A 25372-nucleotide genomic window follows, 5' to 3' on the forward strand; every position below is an offset into this window, starting at 1 on the left:
CCTTCAGTGCTGGGAACAAGTTGGGTAAGGGTGATTGGTTAGTACAAGAGGGGGATTCGTTGTTTGAACTGATTAGTTTAAGCCACGAGAGGAGTACGTGCTGAACTACATGGTTTCCCAACTTGTTATCAACCACCATATACTCCTAGGAGGGTCATCTGGCATCCCAGGTATTTTTCCTGTCTCATGCTGATTGGTGTTTGCTAGGGGTTGGTATGGGTCCTCACCTAGCCTGAGTCAGGGACACCTGGCTCCAAAGATCTCTCCTGTAATTTGTAGATAAATGGCTCAGCAGGGTAGGAATTTGCCTAGGAGTGCTCTGTGGGTCTTTCCAAGGACAAGGGTCACGTCCCCTTCCTTGGACGTTTTGCTCTGAGGTAGAGGCTGGTTTTTCAAGATGTGATGTTGACTTCTGGGAGTAACCTCTTCCTACTGTCTGGTCCCAGCACTGTGGTATTTAGGAGTCTGGTCCCATTCTGCTTCCTAAAGTCATGGAATGGCATGGACCATCTCTTCTTTGACCTCAGACTTCAGCGTTCCTGCCACTGCCAAAGAGGGGAAATTTCTCACTTAGAGGATCCTGTAAAGGTTGTTGTGAGTGCGGGGAGTTATAGGTCTTTTTTTTTTTTTTTTGATCTAGGAATCCAGCAATGTCTTGTGTTTAAATTTCCACTTGACCACGATGACAAAATGTGGTGTTTTCACCAATGAGGTTCTGAGCAGGGAAAGGGAGTCTCCTCTTCTCCTTTCTGTAGGGTTAGTTTACTATTTTCCTCTGCTTCCATTTCTTCTTTCCCCAGACTCCCTGTCAGAGAGCCCTCCAAAGAAGGATCTTGGGGTATATGAGGCCAGACACAAGCAACCCAGAGAATTCTGGAGGCTGAAAGGCAGTGGAAGGTCTTTTGGTCTGTCTATGGCATTTAAAAATATATATATATTTTAGTTGTCGATGGATCTTTTAATTATTTTTAAATTTATTTATTTACATGCGGTGCTGAGAATCGAACCCAGTGCCACACATGTCAAGCAAGCGCTCTATCATTGAGCCACAACCCCAACCCCTGGCTATGTCATCTTAAGCATTGCACTACTCTGAGCCTCCGTTTCTCTGGGTGTAAATGGCTCATTTTGTGCAGCCAGTCCGTTTTGGAGGCAAATAACCCAAGAAGGACACAGCAGGAAATAAGAGTTCCCCAAGGTGAGACCGGCAGGCTCGGCCTGCTAAACTCGGGCAAAGTCAAGTCCTGGGGCGGGTCAAGAGCTAGCCTGAGGTCAGTTCCTGCTAGAGGCTGCAGTGAAGACGGCTCGCAGCTGCTTGGACGACTTCGCCCGTCACACTCCGGCGGCCGCGCCCCTGTTAACCGCGACGCTCCGGGTCGGAGTGGGCGGGCACAACCTGCGCGGAGGAGGGACTGGCGCGGGAAGGGGCGGGCCCTCGGCTGAGCTGGGAGGAACGCGGAGCAGCGTGGGAGCGCGGCGGCGGGGAGGGGAGGTAGGCCCGGGCGCCGGAGCCCATAGGGCGGGCGGGCACGGAGAGCGGCGTGCGCTGCTGGGCGAGTGCAGGCGGCGCCGCGGGCAGCTGGGCGAGCAGCCGGGCTTTGGCGGCGCGGGGGGAGGCAGGGCTGGGAGGTACGCGCGGCTCCCCGTCTCTGCCGGTCGACCCCCAGGGGCTGTCCCCAGCTAGGTCAGCCCCTGCGGATAACACGTGTCGGCGCGTTCCCGCCGTTGTCATTTCATCGCTGTCATAGCCCCTCCTCGGGCCTGGGATCCCCGGCCCCATTATCCCTGGTGCTGAGCTGGTCTCTGCTGGGTCTTTCCTCAGCCGTCCTGTCTGCTCTGCAGCAAGCGCCCCATAGAGGACGCTCGTCAGCACGTTCTCACCCCTGTCATCTCGCCTCTCTGCCTAGCTGCTCCTCAGGCCTGGGAACCCCGGCCCCCGACGGCCCGTTGTCCCCGCGCTCTGGTCTTTTGCTGACCGCAGGCTGGGCCTTCGCCTCTGACCTGCGCGTTTCCCCCGGCAACGCGCCGCGACCTGGGATGCAGCCCTGCAGGGCGGCGGCCAAGGAGGCGGCCGGCCGCGACGTGCTGGCCGCTGACCTCCGGTGCAGCTTCTTCGCCTCTGCGCTGCAGAGCTACAAGCGCGATTCGGTGCTTCGGCCCTTCCCCGCCTCCTATACTCGCCACAACTGTAAGGACTTCGAGGCCCTGGTGAGTGTGCTCTGTCCGCCCACTGCGTACTGGGCCAAGTGGCCTGTGCACCAAGGCAGTGGCGACTCCACCCATGTTAGTACACATGCCACCCTAGACTTTCTATTCCCAGCCTGGCCCGAGGGAAGGTTTCCACCAGGCAAAAACACTCCTAACACCCTTTGACACACTCCCAATCACTTGTTGACTGCTTCCTCGTGTCAATGACAAGTGATCCGTAAGGAGTTAAGTGAGAAATTTAATAGTTGCATAGCCCTCCACAAAATTTGTTAGCCTGACTAGCAATGGGCGGTTGATCTGAATCAGCTGTTCTGATTAAATAGGAAGTTACCCATCCCTTTGCAAATAATTAGACCCAAAGTCCCCAAAGCCACCCAGACTTTTATCTTAAGATGAAGTAATATATGGGCAGTACATTTATAAACTGTAACACATAGTGCACATGTGAGCTGTTATTTTTCTGATGAGTCACAGGGTATTTAATTTCTTGCAGAGTTCACCTTAGGATCAGCATTCCATTTATCAGTTATCTTTGTAGTCCAAATCTTTGGTGTTTCCTAGAAAGGTACAACTCATCAGATGATTTGATAAAATATAAAATGGCCTATAATCATTAAAGGCATTGAATTAGTAGTCAAAGATTTTCCCTCAAAGAAAACTCTGGGGCCTAGTTGGCTTCATTGGTGAGTTCTACCAATCACTGAGGGAATAAGCATTTCCAGTTCTATATCTATCTTCCCAAAGTATTGAAAAAGAGACTAGCTTTTTTGAAAAATAGTCTAGATACAAAATCTGTTAAGGCTGATACTAGGAAAGAAAATTATAGGTCGGTGTCATAATTTGTGAATATAAATGCAAAAATCTACACTGCATGTGTAGATTGTTGTTCTTGGGAGGGCAGAGCATTGTTGAGGTCCATTGGCAAGGTGCATTTCTGAAAGAGCAGTGTGGTGGCAGGGTGAGAGGGAAACCTGTTTAGGTGGTGTGGGGGAGAGGTTAAGATTAGAGGGACCAAACTCACTGGAGATTGATGCCCCACAATTTAGTTGCATATCATCAAGAAACATACCTCCAAATAGGCTAGAATGCTCAAACATATTGTCTTCTGCTGAAGGTCTACTTGGCAAATCAAATTGGGTTTATTTGATGAATGTGGGATACTTGTAGAGGAAGCTGTGTGTTGGTTTGATTTGTTCATGCTGTTTAAAATTTTATTTTTATGGGTTAGATCCCCAGTACCATACCAAAAAATATTAACTATGTGAGTAGTGTTTGAATATATTCTCATTATAAAAAATACAAATGACTGGGCATAGTGGCACATGATTTTAATCCTAGCTAATCAGGAGGCCAAGGCAGAAGGATTACAAGTGAGAGGCAAGCCTGGGCAATGTAGCAATATATTGTCAGAAAATAAAAAGGGGCGGGGGTTTGGTTCAGTGATGCACCCCTGGGTTTAATCCTAAGTACCTTAAAAACAAAAAAATTCCAAATGATACCAGTAAAGTACAAGTGCCCCTGATAGAGCTCACCCTATTCCACTCCCCTCTTCAAAGGTATCAGTTGCTCTCCGTTTGGGACATACCTTTCCCCCATTTCTATAAATCCTCAAGACACCATCGGCAACTTAAGTGGTCTCAGTTGCCTCCTTTATAGGGACAGATTGTCCCTCATTGTGCCAGTCCCATTCAGTCACCCTTTCTCTCTAGAGCCACTGGCAGACTCTAACCATCCAGTTCTGTTACTATCTTCCTTACTGGGCACCATTGTTGGGAGAATAGCTCAGTGGTTGAGTACTTGCCTAGCATGCGTGAGGCACTGCAGATTCTTGGCAGTCTGTAGGCATGGCTGGAATCGGCTGTTTCCTAAAAAAAGGCATTACCTCTGGGGGCATGCCACATGTCACATGTGTTATTGAAATGATCCAGAGAATTTGACATTCGAACCTGTATCTGACTCAAAGGTGAACTTTTGTTTTTGGTTTTTCAGTGCCAGGAATTGAACCCGGGTTCTCAGGAATGCTAGGTGTGTGTCCTACAACTGAGCCACACCTCCAGCCCCGGGATCTGCATTTTAGTAAGATCCTGGGGCACTTCATGCACATATAACAAAATCTGGAAAGCAGTATATCTGGCTTACCCTATTCCCAACTTCCATTTTGGGGCCATGTTGCTCTAATAAGGTCATGGAGGCTGGTAACCTTTTTTCATTTTCAACGAATATTTGGTTCATTTCCTTTTCAGCACCTCTACCCATGCCTAGTAACTATAACTTCTGGCCCCTTTGTAGACAAATATTTTTTTTTTCAGTTGTTCGTTCTTTCCTGCTACCAAACACTTTGAGGACATTGCCTATCATCTGTACTTGAATAGCTCCAACTTTTCCTCTGTGGTAAGAATCACCTGTGGCAACATTAGGACAACAAATTCCTGAGCCTCCTCCCTAGAGCCTATGATCTGGATGGTTGCAAAGTGTCTCCCGGGCTTTCCTGTCACCTGCTCAAAGCCAGAAGTTTGAGTTGCCTCTTTCCAGCTCATTGGTCCTCTCTCTTCTTCATTGACCCCTGCTGGTTCCAGAGACTTCTGCTTCTTAAACTCCTGTGGCTGTCAGCTCTGCCCACCAGTCAGGCCTCCTCCAGTCTTCTCTCCGGTTGGATCCTTCCTTACTCCCTGTAGCAGAGGCTGCAGAGGTGTGGTCTGTGGGCAGTTTTGTTTGTTCTCTAGCATTTTAGAAATTGGGAAATTAAAACAAACAAAAATCCAGTTTGCTGATTTCTTTTTAGAATAGAAAAATCCAAGGTTGCAAGGCCTTGGTGAAACTTGTCCTCCAGCTATAGCTGGAAGTTTGTGGTTGGGCCCTTTGTAAAGCCGGGGATTCTAGTCATCAGGCCTCACCACTGTTTCCCAGACTTCCCCTTACACATTTTTTTCACCTCTCTGACCCTGGGTGCATTTGAGCTCTGGACCTACCTTTGTGTGCCTGTCTACTCACTTTTCTGCCTGTCTGCTATGCTTCCCCCCCCCCCCCCCCAATCTGGAGTGCTCTCTGTTCAGCCTCAAAATCCTGGCCATCACTGTTGGTCCACTCCCATCCTGCCTCCTCTATAAACTCTTCTGTTTACCTTTTCTGAGTCCCCAGAGATGCCTCTTTCCTCCTGAATGCTCATTCTGCTCCATCCAGTTGTGGACAGATGCCTTTCATTGTCACGAACTGTAGATCAAAATTCTTGCCTGCATGGAGATTTTCTGTCTCTTACCTCTGTCCCATACTACACATAACATCGTTCTCCCTATCTTTGACAGGCCTTAGGCATAGGCAGCCACATCTTATTGTATTAATTGGGAAGTGGAGTGAGAATCCCAGCAACATGCAGGATTAGGCTCCCAAGCAGCTTCTTAATTTACCTGATTGCTCCTTTGGGCTAAAATATTTAGGCCATTACTGAGTTTTCCCATTCATTTGGTAGGAGAGTATGTATCATGATTAGAATGAACTCTGGAGTAAGACCACCTGGCTTCATATGTCCCTGCCCTGCCACCGAATAGCTGTGTGAGGTGTGCTATGAGGTGCTCAGTGCTCCAAGCCTCAATTTCACCTTTAAGATAGGTTATTGTGAAAATAAATGAGACAGTGTGTGCACAGTATTGAGCCCTGTGCCTGGCACATGGCAAAGGCTCAACAAATAGAAGCTGTTATTGTTGTGTTTTGAACTTTGTGCCAGATTCCTGCATGGCTGCTGGGGCTCCAGGAAAAGTGAGATGTGGTTGTCTTAGCAGATTTGAGGTTGCCCCAGAGGGTCAAGTTACCAACTTGAGACTCTGCCATAATTGTTAAGTCCAGAGGTAGTGGGTGATCAGGGCAGGCTTTATAGGGGAGGTGACTTTAGGTTGGCCATGAAGACTGAATGCAGTGCCTTGACAGGCATCAGCAGAAGTACGAAGAAAAATCATAATTTGGTGTTGGGGGGGGCGGTTGGTGGCAGGAGGCACTGATAGATGGAGAGGCCAGACCAGATTCCCAAGGGCCTTATTAAGGATATGTTACTATTTAGTAGATAAAAATATAGGCCACTTAATTAAATTTTAATTTTGAGCAACAAGTAATTTTCTTAGTATAAGTATGATCCAAGTATTGCATAAATTATATTTATACTAAAAAGTTTTTAGCAGGTAGCATTGTGGTACATGCCAATAACCTCAGCTACTTGGGAGGCTGAGGTGGGAAGATTGTTTGAGCCCAAGAGTTCAACACCAGTCTGAGCAACATAGTGAGATCCATTCTATTACGGTAAATTATTTTTTAAAAAATCTGAAACATACACTTAATTGGGCAGATTGTGTTTTGGTTGTGACTCAGGATCAGGAGGGACAGGGAGGTTTTAAAGGAGCTCTTCTAGGGTTATATTCCAGGTGTGCTCTGGTAGGGGGGTCCCAGGGTGCCTTGATGGCATGATAGGATTCACTTGTTAATTTGGGAGATACTCACTTTCCTGATCCTCAGCTGGCATCTCCTTCCTGTAGTGGCTGTGTGCACCAGGCAATTAACTAGGGGAAGAAAAGATAACATTGTTTCCCTAATCATTTTAGGGATGAGGAGAGGGGGAGCAAAGACAAAAAAAAGAAAAAAAAGCCTTAGAGCAATGAGGGCTGTATTCAGAAGGTGAAGGGACCACCATTACACACCTGTGCCTAGGTCTGCACTGTGGGTAAGGGGTGTGGCTCACAGATGGAATTTGGGAACAGGAGTAATGCGGACAGCTGAGATGACTCAGCTATGATCCTGGGATAACAGGTGTGGATCAGGAACATAAAAGAAGACCACAGGAGATGCTGGGCTGAGTGGTATGCACAGGAAGAGGGCCAGACCACAAGCACCTCCTCTGAGAAGAGGTCCTGACTTAACCCCAGCTCTCCCCCACCTTTTACCCAACAAGACTTGCCTTGTCCCTTTAGTGCTCCCCACCACCCCCAGTACTGGGGATTGAACCCAGGGCCTCACATATGCTAGGCAAGAGCTCCACCGTTGAGCTACATCTTCAGCCCTTTGAAAAAATTTTTGTTTTGAGACAGGTCTCACTGTATTGACCAGGCTGGCATGAAACTTGTGATCCTCCTGCCTCAGCCTCCACAGTAGCTGAGATTACAGTCATGTGGTCGTTCTGCAACATCTTTGTTATGACAATGAATACTTTTCAGTCACAATTATTTAGCTTTCTGACCCCCTTCCCCACTGAGGGTCCTTTTGAAGCCTTTCTAATGCTTCCCTCACCTCCAGCATGGAGTAGATGTTCAAGGGCCCCTGAGCTAGGACCACAAAGGCTGGGAGTGAAGCAGGGCCATAAATAAGACATAGAATTAGCACCAGCTGATTTTCATGCTGAGGGGAGGAGGCTTTGCTCACCCTTTACTCACACATGCATATACATGTGTTTAGTATCACCTGCAGTAGGGCACCATCTGTCCTCAGATGCATTAATATTCCTGCAGCAAAATGCAACGCTTGTATACAGCATAAAGATTGAACAGGGCTGGGGTTGTAGCTCAGTGGTAGAGTGCTTGCCTAGCATGTGTGAGGCACCAAGTTCAATTCCCAACACCATATACAAATAAATAAATGAAAGTAAAGGTCCATTAACAACTAAAATACACACACACACATACACACACACACATATATAAAGACTGAACAAACCTAACATTAGCTCAGGTTAGGATTTGTAACAAGTGAGTATTTTGAAAAAAAACTTGTAGGCTTGGTGGCACATACCTGTAATCCCAGTGTCTCTGGAGACTGAGGCAGGATAATTGCAAGTTCAAGGCCAGCCTGGGCAATTTAGCAAGATGAGACCCTGTCTCAAAGTTAAAAAGGGCTGGGATGTAGCTTAGTGGTGGAGTGCCTCTGGTTTCATACTTGCACACACACACAAAAAAAAAAAAAAAAAAAAAGAAGGAAGGAAGAAAAAAAAACTTTTAGAGTTCAGAGCTTTCAGAGTTTGGTGTTCTTTGGAAAAGGAATGCTAGGCCTGTGAATTTCCCTGGCTTTTAGGAAATTCTTTGATATGGAATGAGTGAATTGGGCCGGTCTTACCACTAGAGGGCCCCTGATTATCATTTTGTGCAGCATCCTTACTAATGGAGATTTCCTTTACTTCAGCTTGCAGATGCCAGCAAGTTACCTAACCTCAAGGAACTTCTGCAATCCCCCGAAGACGAAGACCAATGGGCCTGGGACCTGGTGAGCTGGATTTTATCCTCAAAGGTCCTGACAATCCACAGTGCAGGGAAGGCAGAGGTGAGGCTTTGGTCTGAAGGATCACAGATTCCTAGGGCTGAAGGTTGTGGGATAGCATGAGTCCAGTGACTTTGGGATATCTCTGGGCCCCAGAATGGCCTGAGCAGCTTGTTGAAAGTGCAGATTTCGTGCCTTGTCCTTTTACTGAATAAATTGGAGGTGGGGCCATAAAAAAAATGCAGATTCCTGGACTTTACCCTAGAGATTGTGATTCTGTGGTATCTGGCATTGGGTCCAGGAACTTTGTAACGGTAGCAGTTCACAGCTGAATTCTGCCTTGTATATCATATCTCTGTGATCTTGATTAGGTTGCTGGGTACATTTCAGCATTTCTATTTACTCATCTGTAAAGTGGGTATAATAATTGCATAATTCCACTGGGAAACTGACCATGTAAATGGATTTTTACACTTAAGAGCAGAGCGTAAGAGAGCATATTAAGGACTCAGTGAATGTTGGGTATGACTCTATTTAACGAGCACTGCAGGTGATTCTGATAAGGATGGACCCTGATCACACCTTAAGAAACATGGGCTTAGTCCAGTTGTCAGGAAACGGGCCACAAGTAGTGGAAAATGTCATTTCTGGGCTCTAGTCCTACTTCAATCAATTACTGAATCTCCTCTCCCCCATTTGCAAGGTGAGAATTTAATAGTTACCTCAAAGCAGAGCAATGACCCAAAGTCTGTCACCCCACAGCACAGTTTCTGGCACAGGTCAGACATTCTATCATTTGGTTTTCTTTGCCTGATTGGGGTCTCCCAGAGACTGGCTGGAATGACAAGGTCCAGAGTGTAGAACCTGATTCCTGACCTGGTGTTGTTTCCTCTGAGGGGCAGCACTAGTTTATCTGTACTGTTATTCACATAATTAATCAATTTCAATTTGAGAGCATTCCATTTTACAAACTTCCCTAACTGACATAGAATTTGGTACCTTGGTTCTGGCATTTAAGGGACATCCATCTGTATTGAATGGTAAAATAACATAAAGAACCCTGGAGAGGGAGTCAGGAGATCATTAGGGCCAGGTTGGGCTGCTAATTCCTGGGTTTTACTCTTGTCATCTGTTGAACTGAGAGGTGCATTTGTTTATTTACACCTTGTATGGACATCAAGCACCTACTAAAGGTTGTGTACTGCAGTTAAAGTAGATATGGCAATGGTTTCTCAATTTATTATTATGAATCAATTAAATTTCCATTAAAATGTGGGGTGTTAAAAACCCAGAATTATTAGCTTTTAATTTTTCCTAAGGATGTTAGTCTACTGTGTATTATCATTTTATAAAAAGATAAGTATTAAAGTATCGTAAGTATTAAATTACTTACAAAGGTCTTGATTTCAGAAGAAAGGACAGTTCTTCCAAAGGAAGGATCATGGCAACTTTACGTTATTATAAATATATTCATTATATTTCCCTTCTTTTTCTCAATCATTGATAACCCAGGAAAACTTTGCTACAGATTGGCTTTTCTGTTGTCTACTATTTGAAAACTAGTATAGGTTGAAGTCTGTACCCTGGAAAGGATTATCCTCCTTGAGAAAAGAGCTTGCCTTTCTGTATCAATTAGCTTTTGCTGAATAACAAACCATTCCCCAAATTTATCAGCTTTAACCAATAAAATGAGAAACACTGATTGTCTCTTATGATTCTGTGGGTTGGTTGGGTTCTATTTTAGTTAGCTTTTTTGCTGCTGTGTCTAAAGGAACTGACCAGCACAATTTTAGGCCAGAAGAGTTTACATGAGCTTTTGAAGGACAACTCGCATCCAAACCATAACAGGTTCTTTTGAGTAGGATGGGCTTGACTGGAGCTGGTTGGCCTAGGGTAACCTTGCTTATATTTCTGGGGCTTTAGCTAGGTTGACTGTAGTGGTTGGGGCCTTTCTCTGTGAGGCTCTGACCCCACAGGAGTCCAGCCTGAACTAAACGGAAGGATCTCCAGCAGCAAACAAAGGGGGTCAAGCCCTTTAAATCTGACATATGTATATTATGGTCCCATTGCCAAAGCAAATCATGTGGCCATGCCCAGATCCAAGGGGTGGAGAAGTAGATTCCTTGTCTACAAAGTCACATTGCAAAGGGGTGTACAGACAAGGGTAAAAGGAAAAATTTGTGGCTATTTTTGCAATTTATCTCTCCTTTGTAGCTCATGAGATATTGTAAAGATGAACAGAGGATATAGAAGGAATAAGTTAGAGACATTAGAATGTCCTCTGGTTAGAAGGACCAGTTTGTGCTTCTCAGCCTACAATAGGGAAAAATATTATCAGAGGAAAGCAAGCATTGAACTGTAAGCTCTGAGCTTGCTTATAAATTAATGTCTCTGTCCTCATGATTTAGGAGCCCATAGGGGTCAAGCTCCAGGTTTTAGGAGGCCGTTTTTACAGCACAAGTTTTGGTGGAGGGTGAGGGGACTGGGGATTGAATCCAGGGGCATTTTACCACTGAGATATATCCTCATCCCTTTTTAGTTTTTATTTTGTGACAGGGTCTCACTAAGTTGCTGAGACTGGTCTCAAACTTTAGATTCTCCTGCCGTAGCCTCCTAAATTGCTGGGATTACAGGTGTGTGCCACTGTGCCTGGCCCATTTTTGCAGCACATTTTACCAGCTTCCTAAATAAAATTGTGACTCTCTTCATGTTTTCAAGTTTGAAAAGATCCAGCGGCTGACTGGTGCCCCTCACACGCCTGTCCCTGCCCCAGACTTCCTATTTGAAATTGAATACTTTGACCCAGCCAACGCCAAATTTTATGAGACCAAAGGAGAACGAGACCTAATCTACGCCTTCCATGGTAGCCGCCTAGAGAACTTCCATTCCATCATCCACAATGGCCTGCACTGCCATCTGAACAAGGTGGGCCCAGCAGGTACCCTCTGACATGGGGGAGCATGGGGATGTGTGTGCCAGAACCCTGGGGGTTTGTTGGGGGAGAGTGGTATGGGGATGGATAGGTTTATTAAGGCCTTGATACCCAGAGTGTGGGCTGCAGACCAGTATTCATGGCATCACATGGGAGCCTGAGAAAATACAGAGTCTTGGGCTCACCTTTAGCCCACCTGATTCCTATGCTGATTACAGTTTGAAAAGCATCCATGGCTCTCAGCCTTGGCTGCATATCTATGTCATTTGGAGCTTTAACAATTCCCAATGGGGGCTGGGGATGTTGCTCAAGCGGTAGCGCGCTCGCCTGGCATGCGTGTGGCCTGGGTTCCATCCTCAGCACCACATACAAACAAAGATGTTGTGTCTGCCGAAAACTAAAAAATAAATATTAAAAAATTCTTTCTCTCTCTCTCTCTTTGAAAAAAAAAAAAAAAGGAACAGAGATCAGAGAAAGTTAAAAAAAAAAAAAATTCCCAATGCATGGCTACATCCCAGACCAATTAAATCAGGTTCTGGGAGTGGGACCTAAACATCAGCATAATTTATTATTTATTTTTTGGACTAGGGATTGAACCTAGGGACACTACCATTAAGTTACATTCCCCGTTCTTTTTATTTATTTTAATTAATTAATTAATTAATAGATTTTTGGGTACTGGTGTTTGAACTCAGGGTCACTTGAACACTGAGCCACATCCTCACCCTTATTTTGTGTTTTATTTAGAGACAGGGTCTCACTGAGTTGCTTAATGCCTCACTTTTGCTGAGGCTGGCTTTGAACTCAAAATCCTCCTGCCTCAGCCTTCTGAGCCACTGGGATTATAGGCATGCACCATTTTGCCAGCTGTCAGTATACTGTAAAAACCCTCCAGTGACCCTAGCCTGTGACCAGCCCTAGCTACTCAATGTGACGCCCCCACAGACAGCATCTGCATTACCTGGGAGCCTATTGGAAATATGGAGTCTTGGATTCACCTCAGCCTACCTGATTAGAATCTATGCTTTAAAAAGATCCCCAGGTGATTGATAAGACACTGAAGCTTGAGAAGTGTATTCCTAGGGGACACTTTAATAGTGTCAGCCCTGGGAAAAAATGAGGGGTATGTCACAATGTGGCAAGAGAGGTCCTTTTCCTCTCTCTTCAAGCTGCTTTCCTCCCATTTTTAGGAGTTAAAACAGTGTCAACCATCCCTTCTCTGCTGGCACTTATTTTACCCCTCACTAAGGTGTAGGAAGAAGGTTACAGACAGGCCCTGGAGCTAAACAGACTTGACAGCTCTGTGTCCCTGGGCAAATTGACTTAAGCTTTCTGAGCCTCAGTTTCCTCATCTGTAGAACAGACCTCTGTTAGTCTCCTTGTGGCACAGGAGAGAATTAAAAGAGTTTATTATACAAAGGCTTCTACATGTACTTTGTGCCAAGGAAGCAGTAGCTGCTTTTATAGGCTATTGGAGAGGGCATCTGGGGTGGTTGGAGGGTGTGGGCTCCTCCCCATTGTGGCAGCATCTGCCTTGTCTTTGAGGAGCTGGCTCCATGAGGTTGGGCTCATTTGGGGCTGATGCAGCCCGAGGCTTTGAAGATATTTCCCAGCCCTGCTGCATCTGATTAGTGCTGTTGGGTTTTTCTGAAGATGACGGGTTTGTTTACACTGGCTCTTGGTTTATTATTATGGCCAGGCTACTGGAATCTAAGGCCTCGGCTTTACACTGGGGCCAACCTGGGGAAGCTGCCTGCAGGTCGTAGTCTTTATACCCAACTTTCATTTCAGTATCCTTAGGGAGTTTGCTGTTTAGAGGTGTCTTAAAAGAGTCCTTTGGGGGCTGGGGATGTGGCTCAAGCGGTAGCCCGCTCGCCTGGCATGCGTGCGGCCCGGGTTCGATCCTCAGCACCACATACAAACAAAGATGTTGTGTCCACCGAAAACTAAAACTAAAAATATTAAAATTAAAAAAAAAAAGAGTCCTTTGGTAAACTGAATCCCCTTTGGTCCCCTCTACTTGGATTTTTAGCGAGGAACTTGCTTGAAGAAGCCCATGTGCCAGATGAGACTTATTTTCATGGCAGAGAAACCCCAAGCTTCTCACTCTTGTGCACCTCTACTCCTAACCACCTTTCACAAGATTTTCAGTTCTTGAGAAGGGCAAACACGTGGCAGATGTAAATAGAGAACTGATGTGGGGTCAGATCAGAGGGTGTCCAGTGTCCCTGGAGAAGGTCCATGTCAGCTTTTGAGACATGGGGAACACTGCCTAATATGGCAAGGAGCTCCCAAAGGCTGTACCAAGGTTTATATTTCTCCTACGCTTCATTTACCAGGCTTAGAAAGTGGCAGCCTGGTGCAACTGAATAGGATATTTCTGAATTCCAGAGCATAGGATATACATGAGTGAGCTCTTCACGTCCACTCATCATCTTAAGATATCCTACTGTGGCTCATGGATAGCAGTGGAGTTTCAGTTCGAATAACAAAGGCTATCCCTTGGTCCACAGCCACCTGGGATATTATGAGAAAGATCCTGAGTAGTATGAATAAGTGCCATGATGGATATTGTTATATCGGCCATCGTGGTTGATTAGTGATGTCTATCAGAGGCAAAGGATTTGTATCTTCACTTGCAGGAGTCTTGCCTGCTGTGCTTCCTTATGGAGTGTACAAGTTAGCACCCACTGCCTGGGAGCTGCCTCCTAGACTCTTGGACACAATTTTCTTAGTTAACACCAACACAAAAGAGTAAAACTTACTCTGCCCTTCATGTTTACTTCCCTTATTTCTTCCCTCAGTTCTGAGAGACTTGTTTCTTTTCCAAGTAGTGACTCAGATTAGCCTCTCCCTCAGGTGTGACTTCCTCCCGCACATAAGGGTGTGACTTGGCTTTGCAAGTCCAGCAGTGTAACCCTGTTTATGCAGTCATGTAACAGGAATCACTATACCCACTGTAATAGAAGAGTCTGTGATAGAGTACCCTCCTTACATTGTCACCATTCTCATGTGCCAGGTGTCCTGCTCCATGTTTGCTGTATGTTATATCATTTAATAATCACCTATTACCTTATGAAGGAGGCACTATTATCATCATCTGTGAACACAGAAACTGAGGCACAGAGAGTTTATATAACTTGCCAGCTTGTTGGAGGATTTAAACCAAGGTCTGTTTGGACCTTAACTGCAAGGAATTGCTAGTTTCCCAGGCTAGGTGACCAAATCCACAATCAGTAAAACTGTGATCAGGTGGAAATGTGTTTAGTAATATACCCTATGGAGAAAATCTTGTGTTTACAACTGTATTGAAGAAAGACCAGTGCCCTGTTGCTGTGCCAACTCTACATTCACCAGTGTGTATTTCTTTTTTGTTGGCCTCTACCATTCCAGACATCCTTGTTTGGAGAGGGGACCTACCTCACAAGTGACTTGAGCCTGGCCCTCATTTACAGCCCCCATGGCCATGGGTGGCAGCACAGCCTCCTTGGCCCCATCCTTAGCTGTGTGGCTGTGTGTGAAGTCATTGACCATCCAGATGTCAAGTGCCAAACCAAGAAGAAGGGTGAGTGAGCACGTGGTCCAGACCTGGCTGCAGGCCTCTGTTGGGGTAATAGGCTCTTCTTGTTGGCCCAGCTGTTGGGTAGAGCACCAATCACATGCTAAGGGATGGGCTGGGTCTGGAGCAATTCAGGGGGCCTGCCTTCTAGGAGGGAAAAGCCTTCTTAGGTTTTGAACACACATTGGGAAAGATCACTTACCACAGGTTGGAGGTAGGGAGGGCCAGATGAGGGGACTGATAAGGCAACTCAGAGAAAGGAGCAATCATTGCAGGTCCAAGTGGCCAGGGAAAGCTTTGTGAAGGAGGCAAGATCTGACAAAGAACTGAATGTAAGGTGAGAATCCGGGCTCCCTAAGAATTGATCTAGGTCTTATTTATTCTTGGGCATCTGGTGTCAGCAGAGAGTCTGGTATATACTTGACGTTCAACAAATACCTGCTAACCTAGAGCTAAGAACATTGGGTCCAGGTCCTCTGATCTACCCTGGTGTGTGCTGGAGCCCCAGAGGGTGTGAGGGACAACTGAGGCCACAGGGAGCAAGTTCTGGGTTCTCCAGGAAGCAGATGACTAGCTGGCTGCCTCATCTTCACTGCCCTGATGTGTCCCTCAAACTGCATGCCCTGTGCCCCCTGCTGTGTTCTCTTCCTTCAAGGCAGAAGAGTCATAGAACTAACTGTCAGTCCAGTCTCCACAACTGGCCTGCCAGTTTTACTAAGAAGAGGAGAATTCAGAAAACTGATTGTTCTGGCCTCTAATATAAAACAACTGGAATCCTGAGGAATAGGCCCAGGTCCCACACTACCTCCCAAACCAGAGGGCACGAATGTTTGCATTTGTAATTCTTAGGAAGTTTGCAAATGGTGACATTAAACATCAAAATAAAACTTTGTAGCCTCTGCTGACACACAGTTTGGCCCTGTTTTTGTTCTTTTTTTTTTTCTTTCTTTTTTTTTTTGTTGTTAAAACCTTTTCATGTGGTTAAAGGAAAAAGTTTTAAAATAGTCTTGGTAGGAAGGGTGGAATAAAGTATTCCAAGAAGCTCAAATCTAGCATGGTTTATTAAAAATACCCACTAAGGAAGGGCCTTGTTTCAGATCAAGTCCTCTGCCCATCCTAGAGTAATTTTTTTTTTTTTTGGTGTGGCTATTAATTTGTTGCTTCCCTCTACTTTTCCACTCAGCTGCATTTTTTCTTCCTTGTATCTCTTTATATTTTCCTATTCCTTTTCTCTTCTCCCCATTTGACCACCTGCCTACCTGCCAGATTCTCTGGTTCAGTGCCGTTTCACATTTACCTACAGGCTCATACCTCAGCGCGCCAGGGCTTGCTTCCTCAGGATAGGGAGATTTGACTCATTTCTATTTCTACTTTGCTTCTTTAGTTAATTGTAAATTGCCCTCCTGCCCCGCTCCAGTGAAACTGTGCTTTACTTGCTTTATTCAGATTCCAAGGAGATAGACAGAAGAAGAGCAAGAATCAAACATAGCGAAGGGGGCGACATCCCTCCTAAGTACTTTGTGGTCACCAATAACCAGCTCCTGCGAGTGAAGTACCTTCTGGTATATTCACAGAAGCAACCCAAGAGGTAAGAAGCATGGTCCCTAGGTGAAGGATAGGAGGCCAACTAAAGGCTGTATTCAGAGGATGGTTTCACCTTTACCAGGGCTGCTTTCCTTCAGCCTTAGGCCTCCACTCTATGTAAAATACATAAAGTACTAAGCTAGAAATGGTGAGGAGGGCATACGAGTCAGAGGAGATATGGTCCTGACGCAATAGGGTCCATATGTTCTAGTGAAGAAGATAAGAAGATTTGTAAACATAGGTCTTTCTATGAGGGGTGGAATGAAGCCAAATTTGTGACCCCTTAGCCACAAGGCCCATAATTGTGGTCTGAAACCCACTGATTTAAGCTGAGAGGCAGGGCAGCAAAGGGTCACTGGCTGAAGCTGTGCAGCCTAGCTCAGTCACTTTTCCCCATGGTTGTTGACCCTCTGCCTGCCCCTCCATGGATCTGAGATGCTTTATCCTTATCTCCAAAATGAGGTGTTGAAGCTGGGGGTGAGGCTCAGTGGGAGAGCACTTGATTAACACGCACTATCCCTAAACCTTCAAAGAATAAATGAACCCTTAGCTGGACATGGTGGTGCATGCCTATAATCCCAGCAACTCAGGAGGCTGAGGCAGGAGGATCACAAGTTCAAAGCTAGTCTCAGCAACTTATTGAGGCCCTAAGCAACTCAGTGAGATTCTGTCTGTAAATAAAATATAAAAAAGGACTGGGGATGGGGTTCAGTGGTTAAGTGCCTCTGAGTTCAATCCCCAGTGCAATAAAAATAAGGACCTTTGGCTCTGAAGAACTATGGTGAATGTCTAGTCCCATTTCATTAGTGTGGCAGTGGGAGGATCTGTAGTGTTCTAAGAGTTGGGGGTCACTTAGAGACCTTGCATGTTGTTGGAGCCCATGGTAGAGCTTCCCATGCATATCAGCAGCAGGTGCACTAGTTTGACAGGAAAAGGGGTCATTTTTAAAGTCCTGCTTCTTATGCATACCAGTGCTTTCCATGCTTCCAGAATTTATATGCAAGTAAAATCCAGCCTCCACCTAAATTTGGGTAATCTGTATAAGGTTTCTAAATCTTGGAACAATATTCTTTGGTTTTAAAGAAACATCTGACTTCTATTTAATATTCCATTTGGCCCATACCTATAATTCCACTCATTTAGGAAGCTGAGGCAGGAGGATTGCAAGTTTGAGACCAGCTGCAGCAACTTGATAAGACCCTGTGTCAAAGTAAAAAAAATTAAAAATAAAAAGGAATGGGAATGGAGTTCAGTAGTAAAGCACCCTAGGTTCAATCCCCAATATGCCAAAAAAAAAAAAAAAAAAAAAAAATCCAATCCTTTTCCCATAGTTCCTGGAGTGTATCTTAAGTGAACACTTGGATGGTTTAGAACACCTCCTAGTGGGCCAAAGAGGATTTCCCAGCTCGGATTTATATCTGTATGTGTCTGAAAGGAAAAAGACTTGCTAAGTGGCCTGCCACCATCTGGGCAGATACCCTGAGCTAAGTCATTCTTACAGAATCCAAAGTCTTGCTTAAGAAAAGATGGGTTATAAAAGGTAAAAACGAGGACATACAAAGGGAAGATCAGGGTGAGCTCACTGCATAGCTGTCTTTGTACATTTAGAAAATGTTCTGTTGAAAGGCATGCTGGTGCCAGAGCAGACAGTCCCAGATTTCTTGGGCAAAGTATCCTGAAGCTTCACTTCATAACTATGCAGAGGATGAAATTCATCATTTCATCTTCTTTGAGCCAGAACATGTTGCATACACTTTTTTAAAAATGTTTTTTTTTCCTTCCTGTTGCCAACATCACTCTTTTCCCCTTCAGCAGGACTTCAAGCCAGCTCTCCTGGTTTTCCAGCCATTGGTTCATGGTCATGATGTTCCTGTATCTGCTGCTACTGCTCATAGTGAGTGTCATCAACTCCTCTGCTTTCCAACACTTTTGGAATCGCGTTAAAAGATAATCTTTCTGGATCTGGTGTGGGGACCACTTCAACCATGTGCCTTAAGATAGCTTGTTTCCTACCTCCTGTGCCTCATGTCCGGCCAGGTCAAGCCTGGGGACTAGTTGAGGGTCACAGGACAATTTTTAAAATGCCATAAATGTACTGATTGCCTTTGATGATACTCCCAGCCACACTCCAGTCTGTTGGGACGCCTGGATCCTCACTCATAGTTTTCAGGGAGCCCTCCCATCTGCTCCTTCCTGAACAGACCTAGGGAGTTGGCTCTTCAGCCAGGGCCAAAGGAAAAAGTCCTGCTGCATTTAAAAACAAAGTGTCCAAGCTGTCAGTGGTATGTTTACAATCATTCCTGGCGGAGGTTGGCCCTTTCTCTCATGCCTTCTGGAAGGCGGAACATGTGTAGTGGGGACTATAAATCACGAGGCGGTTGCCTTGTTTTGGCTTGAGACACCCAAGAGGGACAGTCATGTTTCTCATAAAAGTCAGTGGGATGGTTTTTGGATTCCATCAGTTCTTGTATGTGAGTGCAAAACATTTTAACAGTTTTCTCAAATCAACAGACAGCCTTCTGCTACAGCTGTACCTCCCTCCCCACAAACCATGGAAGAAAAAGGAAGGAGTCAGGGCCCTGATTTTTTAAAAATTTCAGACTTAACCTGAGCAACTCAAGACATCTATTTCTAAAAATTACCAACTGTTGCTTATAGCTGAAATGAAACCAAATGATTGTTTTCTGACTTTTTTAAATAGCTATTTGACAAAGTAGTCTTTGTGAGCTGAGAAGAGGGGAAATTTCTGAACCTAAAGCACCCTTTGGTCAGGACACACAGCCTCTTTCCTAGCTGTGTCCTAGAGTGAAGGATCTGAGCCTCAGGCTTGCTCCTGTTCTTATTCTCACAAAGCTGCCTTGATTGTGGCCTGCCAGCCTCAAGTGCCACATTGCAGGCCATTGGTGGGCTGCTGGCCTTGGAAACAGGCCTACTTAGCATGTCACAAATCCACATGATTTGAGCCTCCTTCAGAGGGTCATTGTCTTTGGGACTCAGCCAGGGCTTTAAAGTGTAGGAAGAGCCTCGGCCGCCAGGACAACCGCAGCCGGACTTGGTCCTATTGTCTGTTCCCTTTGTCCTGCTGAGTTTCAGCTGTCATGGAGCCCTGTCCAATTTGGGGGTGAGACTGCTGTAAAGAAGGGGAAGAATCATTTTTCTACAATTTATAAAGTTGTGAAAAAGCCACTGTCATGGTTTTTACATTGAATATTGAAACATTTCAAAAATAATAAAGATATTTTCCTAATTACTGAGTTGTCTTTGTGGCTGCTTTCAGCCTGAGCCTGAGTCGGCTGTGTATGCCCTGTTGTTAAAAATCTTATCCTCTCTTTCCTTGTTCAAGGTGACCATTTGCTGGAGAGCGTGTATCACCAGGATATCTAGTAGGTGGGATTTGTTGTCACTGACCCCAATAAGAGCACCTACAGTGTACCAGGCACTAGGAATACAAGCAGGATCAAAAATTCCCCTGCCCTCATGGAGCTGACAGTCTGGCAAGGTGGGCAGACGGACGGATGTTTTGGGAGTGAGGTTGGCATTATGTGATTTTATAAGAGTTTTTGGGAAACACTTGGTAAGGAGCCCTAATATGGTCTGGGCTTAGGAAGCGTGGAGTTGAAACGTGTAGTACCACATCTTACATGTACTGATCTCATTAGTCTTCACAGCAGGCTGTATCAAGAGACAAGGTGCTAAAGACTCAGAGAGTTTACCCAAGGTTAGAAGGCTGAGAAGTGGTCAAGCTGGGAGTTAAACCTGGCTGGCAGACTGATGTCAGTGTCCATCTCACAACTAGTGTCAGTTTGGACTAAGGGAGGAGGAGTGTTTAATGCAGTGAGAAGAGCATAAGTGAAGACCTACAGTTCTTAGAGAAGCTAAAAGTAGAGGGTTGTGAGCTGAGAAGAAGGGAAATTTCTGAACCTAAAGCACCCTCTGGTCAGGACACACAGCCTCTTTCCTAGCTGTGTCCTAGAGTGAAGAAAAAGAAGGGGGTGAGAAATTTGGCTGGAGAGTGGGGTAGGGGCAAGTCTTGAAAGACCTAAGAACTATAGGCCAGGGAAAGCCATTAGGAGGTTTTAAGCAAGGCAAACGAGATTTTGTTTTTAGGAATGTTATAAGCTGGTGGTTGAGAATGGATTCAGGATTATTTTGAGGGTTAAAAGAACTGAAAGGATAGGGCCAGCACAGAAAAATAGCTGATATGTATTGGCTACTGCTGCTGTTATTATTTTTATTTTTTTTAATGGTCTAACAGAGCAGAGAGCCTGCAAAGGAGCAGAACAGGAGTGCCCAGGGAAAACAGGAGGAAGTCAAGACAGCAAAGTGTCAGAAATCAGAAAAGAGGGCTGGAGGCTGGGGATGTGGCTCAGTTGGTAGAGTGCTTGCCTAGCATGCACAAGGCCCTGGGTTCAATCCCAAGCACACACGCAAAAAAAAAAAAAAAAAAAAAATTGGGGGTGCTGGCGTTGTGGCTCAGCAATAGAACGCTTGTCTAGCACGTGCAAGGCCCTGGCTTCGATCCTCAGCACCACATATAAATAAATAAATAAAAGTATTGTGTACAACTAAAAAAATAAATATTAAAAAAAAAAAAAAAAGCTGGATGATCAGTGCCAAATGCTGTGGAGAAATAGGATTGTACCTGAGGAGTTTCTCCGGGATTCACCATGTAAGAGACGATTGGCTAACTCAGCAGGGGCGGTTGCAGTGGAGTTCCTGTAGGGAATATGGATGAAAACTTCATAGACGCAGAGTTTCATGCATAGTTTCCAGGAGTTCTTAGTTCCTCAAGACCTGGCCATACATCGCAGATTAGGAACCTCTGCTTTGGCCTGAATCTGCTGTCACATTAGCTCACTGCTGGAGAGCAGGGAGGAGGAGTGGATCTCATTCATTCTGGCAATATTTATTCCAAACCTAACTCTTTATTTTTTTTCCCTACCTCCCCACCACCACCAAAAAAAAAAAAAAAAAAAAGATTGAAAAGATGCTAATGCCATACCTGATGTGATTATGGGGACATGAAGATAAATAAAAAGTGATCTTACCCTCCAGAAGCTCTAGGTCTTCAGATAGGTGTATTTTGATGTGGGGGATAGAATTCCTAGAGTCCAGAGGGTTGGAGTGAGCAGGAAGGAATGCTAAGGTAGAGCTGCTTTATGACTTCTGTGGGCCCTGGGCACTTTTGCCTTTTGTTTTCTACTTCCTCTTTCAAAAAGTATTTAAAGGGCTGGGGTTGTGGCTCAGTGGTAGAGTGCTTGCCTTACCCTCGTGAGGCCCTGGGTTTGAGCCTTAGCACCACATTAAAAATAAATAAATAAAATAAAGATATGTGTCTATCTACAACTTAAAATTTTAAAAAAAGTGTTTTAAAATTACATTGTACAATTTCTTTCATTGGTAAATGCAGAAAGCTTTCCTTCTGATCTTAAAAGAAATTAAAACATTTTTGTAACGTGGGCCTTAGGCACAGTGCATACCTTGTCTGCTGGATGAGTTGGTCCTAGACAATGTAATGGGGAATTGTGTGAGACCTTGGGCACCTGGGAATGGGTAGGTAGGAGAGAGACAAACCCTAAATGAGACACTCAGCTCTACCTTAAATTGAAGACAGATCCAAGGCCAAGCAATTCTAGGAAATGGCAAATTTGAGGTGCTGGGATTTGGGAGCCTAGGCTTGTGTGGCAGGCACCTCTTCCCCTCTCTGTGGAGGGGTCAGCAGCTTCACCAGTCAGCTGGTGGCAGGGAGACCAGATGGTAGTGCAATTGGAGCCACATCATTTTGGGGCCCCAGCTTCCTTGGTTTTGTGAAAACCAACTCCTTCAACCCTCTGTCACTAAAGCCATTGTCAGGTGGTATAGCTTTGGGAGAAGTGGCTAGGGGGCCTCTTACAGGTCAGGCTCAGGGATCCTGTGAACTGTCAGTTTCCACTACAAAAGGAAAGGGTCTCACTGTGGTGTTTTGGATCAGCATACATATGTAGATGGGAGAGAGATGGCATAGGGGATATGATTCAATGTTGTTTCTGATTAATTCATTTCATTAAATATTGATTGCCTACAAAGCCAGGAGAAGGTGGGGAGTTTGCGATTTAAAGAGCCCGATTCAGATATTTTTCTTTAGAACATGGTCCCATCCCATCTGAGCCCATCCGCCAAGCGCAGGAGGTTTATGTTGGCATGGAGTCCTCCGCATTCACCCTTCCTGTTGCCATGGAGATTCTTAGGCCCCAGGGCTGGATTGAGGACCAGGCCCCTCCTTAAGCCCCTCCACTGCACCCCGCACTTCTCTCCCCACTCCTCTCCTCTCTTCTTGCCCCACCTCCTGAGTTTTCCATTTCTTGGTCTTTGTTTGTTTTTGCCTTTGTCGTCTCCCCCCTCTGGATGGGTTTGTTTGTTTCCAAACTGTCTGAGGTTTTGCACCATGGAGACAGTGTCCTGGGCTGCCTCTACCTCTGATCTGGTTAGAATAAGCCCCTCTCCTTTGCATGCATCTCCAACCTGACATTTGGAACATCCAAAACAAATCCCAACATTCTGAAGCAAGATAGAAACCACCGTCCCCACCCACTTTTCTGGCGCCCTTGTCCGCCTGGAATGGGTTTTTCGAAAATTTCCAGTGTTCTGCTACAGTGTCTGTATACTGGAGGGGAAGCGGCATTTACTGAACACTTTATACCTGTCACTGGCCTGTGCTTTGCTTGTTAAAAATCTGGTAGTGAAGTTGATGTTTCCTGCATTGAAATTCAACTGCAAATTTCTAGGTCAGCTTTGTATACCCGTGTACCTCATATATGGTGGGGGCCCAAGAAAGTTTGTTGAATGAATAAATGGACAAAAGGATGAAATAAATTTCCTTGCAATAGCAGAGTCATGGCTGAATATTGGCAAAAGGAGATTGAAGTTAGATGTGAAGATAAAAATGCATTGGTAAGGCAGTGGGATGAGTGAGTGTTTAGCAAAAGTTGTTGCTTGATTTCAGGGAGTTCCCAACTTCTCTTTCTCCAGAAGTACCTTTTAGGCTAGTGAGGTGGGCAGGACAGAGCCTTGTGTTCCATTTAAAATAAGAATAGTCCAAAGATTAAACTATTGATTTGGTGCTTATTCATACACCCATGTAAATGTCTGATAATAACCTTTCCTAAGAACAGGTTTTAGTAATGAGTTGGAGGATGGTAGTGAAAGAGGTTCAAGTCAAAGGAGTTTTGATCATATCAGAACATGGATCCACAGGAGCCAAACTTTGCTCCATCTCCATCTTGCGGAAGGTAGACTCCAGTCAAAACTGGTGCTGCCTTGCCCTTCCAGCCAGCCTTGATGACATTGGTCAGATCAGTCAAATGCCCACTAGAGGGGGCAAGAAGGAGACAAGGCCAGTTTGAATTACTGGAAACATAGATTGTAGACTGGCTTAAATATTCAATTTTACTATTCTCAAGTAAGTACTAGCTATACCAAAGGAGTTCATAGCATATTGCCTATTGGAAGCCTGTAGGGATTTAAAACTAGTACAATAACTATATATTTTTGTGTGTGTGTGTGTGTATATATATTTTTTTTTTCAATTTTTTTTAGTTGTAGATGGACACAATACCTTTATTTTGTTTATTTATTTGGTGCTGAGATTGAACCCAGTACCTCAGACATGCTAGGCAAGTGCTCTATCACTGAGCCACAACCCCAGCCCTATTAGTTATATTTTTAAAGGACTTGAAGGTGCATTATAAGTATTGACCTCTTTGACCACCGATTTCCTTTGGATAAGACTACCTCTTCTTACCTAGGGGGTCATTCACCCACCTGGTGCCATAACCCAATGTTCTCCTTAGGGGACAAACCCCTTTTCCAGTCTCACTGGCAGGTTTTTGTTTTTACTTTTATTTTTTGAGACAGGGTCTCACTAGGTACCCTGTCTAGCCTTGAACTCACTCACTATCCTTCTTTCTCAGCCTCCTAAGTAGCTGTGGCTACAGGCATGAGCCACCATGCCTGGCTTTCATTGGATTTGGTGAAGAGGACAGTCTACCCCCTCCACCCACAGTAGAGCAGTGATTTGCCTCAGTAACTGCTTCAGGCACAGGCATGTGACCCAATTAGATAATAGAATGGCAATAAAGTAAACCCCAATTTTTGCTGAGGCTCCTGGGAAAGAAACTTGCATTTCCATTGCTCCTGGATGTGAGAGGCCGGCCTTTCTTTTTCCATCTTGCTTTCAACATGGCTGACAGCAGGGCCACCAAGTCTTGTGATGCTGTTGGAATACTAAATCCAGTGGTACTTAAAGCCAGGCTCTTCACTTAGGTGACCAAATGCATTCCTTTTTATTTAAGAGTTTAAGTTAAAAAAAAATTGTAATGCAAATAATAATAATAAAGCTCATGTAAAAATAAGTAAATAAATAAACAACAACAAAGATTTAGAAGCTAGCCTCAGCAACTTAGCAAGGTACTTATCAACTAAGCAAGACCCTGTATCTAAATAAAATACAAAAAAGTGCTGTGACCCAGTGGTTAAGTATCCCTGAGTTCAATCTCCCATACCAAAAATAAATAAATAAATAAGACCCCCCCCAAAAAAAAGAGTTTAAGTTAAGTTTTGCAGAGAATAAAGATATGGGGGGATCTTAGTTGATACCATTTGCCATCCTAGAGCATCATTATGTTTGGTGCAAGTCTGTTACTAACTATAAAAAAGATATGACTCCTAGCTGGGCAAGGTGGTTCACACCTATAATCCCAAGTGTCTCAGGAGGCTGAAGCAGGAGGATCTCGAGTTCAAAGCCAGCCTCAGCAAAAGCAAGGCATTAAGCAACTCAGTGAGACCCTGTCTCTAAATAAAATACAAAATAGGGCTAGGGATGT

General features: G+C 44.9%; 2 protein-coding genes and 1 long non-coding RNA gene across 5 annotated transcripts in view; 2 read left to right on the forward strand and 1 right to left on the reverse strand.

The window, feature by feature from the left end:
* The first annotated feature begins 1348 nt into the window (after nt 1-1348).
* Nucleotides 1349-23379, forward strand: Parp16 (poly(ADP-ribose) polymerase family member 16). 3 transcript variants are annotated; one of them, XM_013359986.4, is made up of 8 exons: nt 1349-1492; nt 1908-2208; nt 8362-8499; nt 11155-11361; nt 14762-14933; nt 16374-16515; nt 18324-18405; nt 19855-23379. In XM_013359986.4, exons 2-8 carry the CDS (start codon nt 2038-2040, stop codon nt 19996-19998), a joined length of 1056 nt encoding a protein of 351 aa, XP_013215440.1. In that variant the 5' UTR covers nt 1349-1492; nt 1908-2037; the 3' UTR covers nt 19999-23379. The 3 variants fall into 3 exon arrangements, with proteins under 3 accessions (XP_013215440.1, XP_005316758.1, XP_005316759.1); XM_005316701.5 differs by lacking the exon at nt 19855-23379 and having other exon boundaries at nt 18324-19761; XM_005316702.5 differs by lacking the exon at nt 19855-23379 and having other exon boundaries at nt 18327-19761.
* On the reverse strand, nt 3522-6787 carry LOC144377721 (uncharacterized). The gene is made up of 2 exons (XR_013438742.1): nt 6694-6787; nt 3522-4927 (listed from the first exon to the last, which is right to left on the reverse strand). It is a non-coding gene; the product is annotated as an uncharacterized LOC144377721 (long non-coding RNA).
* Cilp (cartilage intermediate layer protein) overlaps nt 19872-25372 on the forward strand; it is a 59981-nt gene continuing 54480 nt past the window's right edge. Inside the window, exon 1 of the mRNA XM_078049471.1 lies at nt 19872-20010. The gene's annotated coding sequence lies outside the window, so the exon portion shown is untranslated. The remainder of the gene's footprint in view (nt 20011-25372) is intronic.

This window comes from Ictidomys tridecemlineatus, chromosome 5 (genome assembly GCF_052094955.1).
Source record: "Ictidomys tridecemlineatus isolate mIctTri1 chromosome 5, mIctTri1.hap1, whole genome shotgun sequence".
In the NCBI taxonomy this organism is placed as follows: Eukaryota; Metazoa; Chordata; class Mammalia; order Rodentia; family Sciuridae; genus Ictidomys; species Ictidomys tridecemlineatus.

Coding starts and splice junctions, on each gene's coding strand:
- Parp16 (XM_013359986.4), top strand. CDS start 2,038: ATGCAGCCCTGCAGGGCGGCGGCCAAGGAGGCGGCCGGCCGCGACGTG. Junction 8,500..11,154: donor ACAGTGCAGGGAAGGCAGAG/GTGAGGCTTTGG, acceptor CATGTTTTCAAG/TTTGAAAAGATCCAGCGGCT. Junction 16,516..18,323: donor TCACAGAAGCAACCCAAGAG/GTAAGAAGCATG, acceptor TTTCCCCTTCAG/CAGGACTTCAAGCCAGCTCT.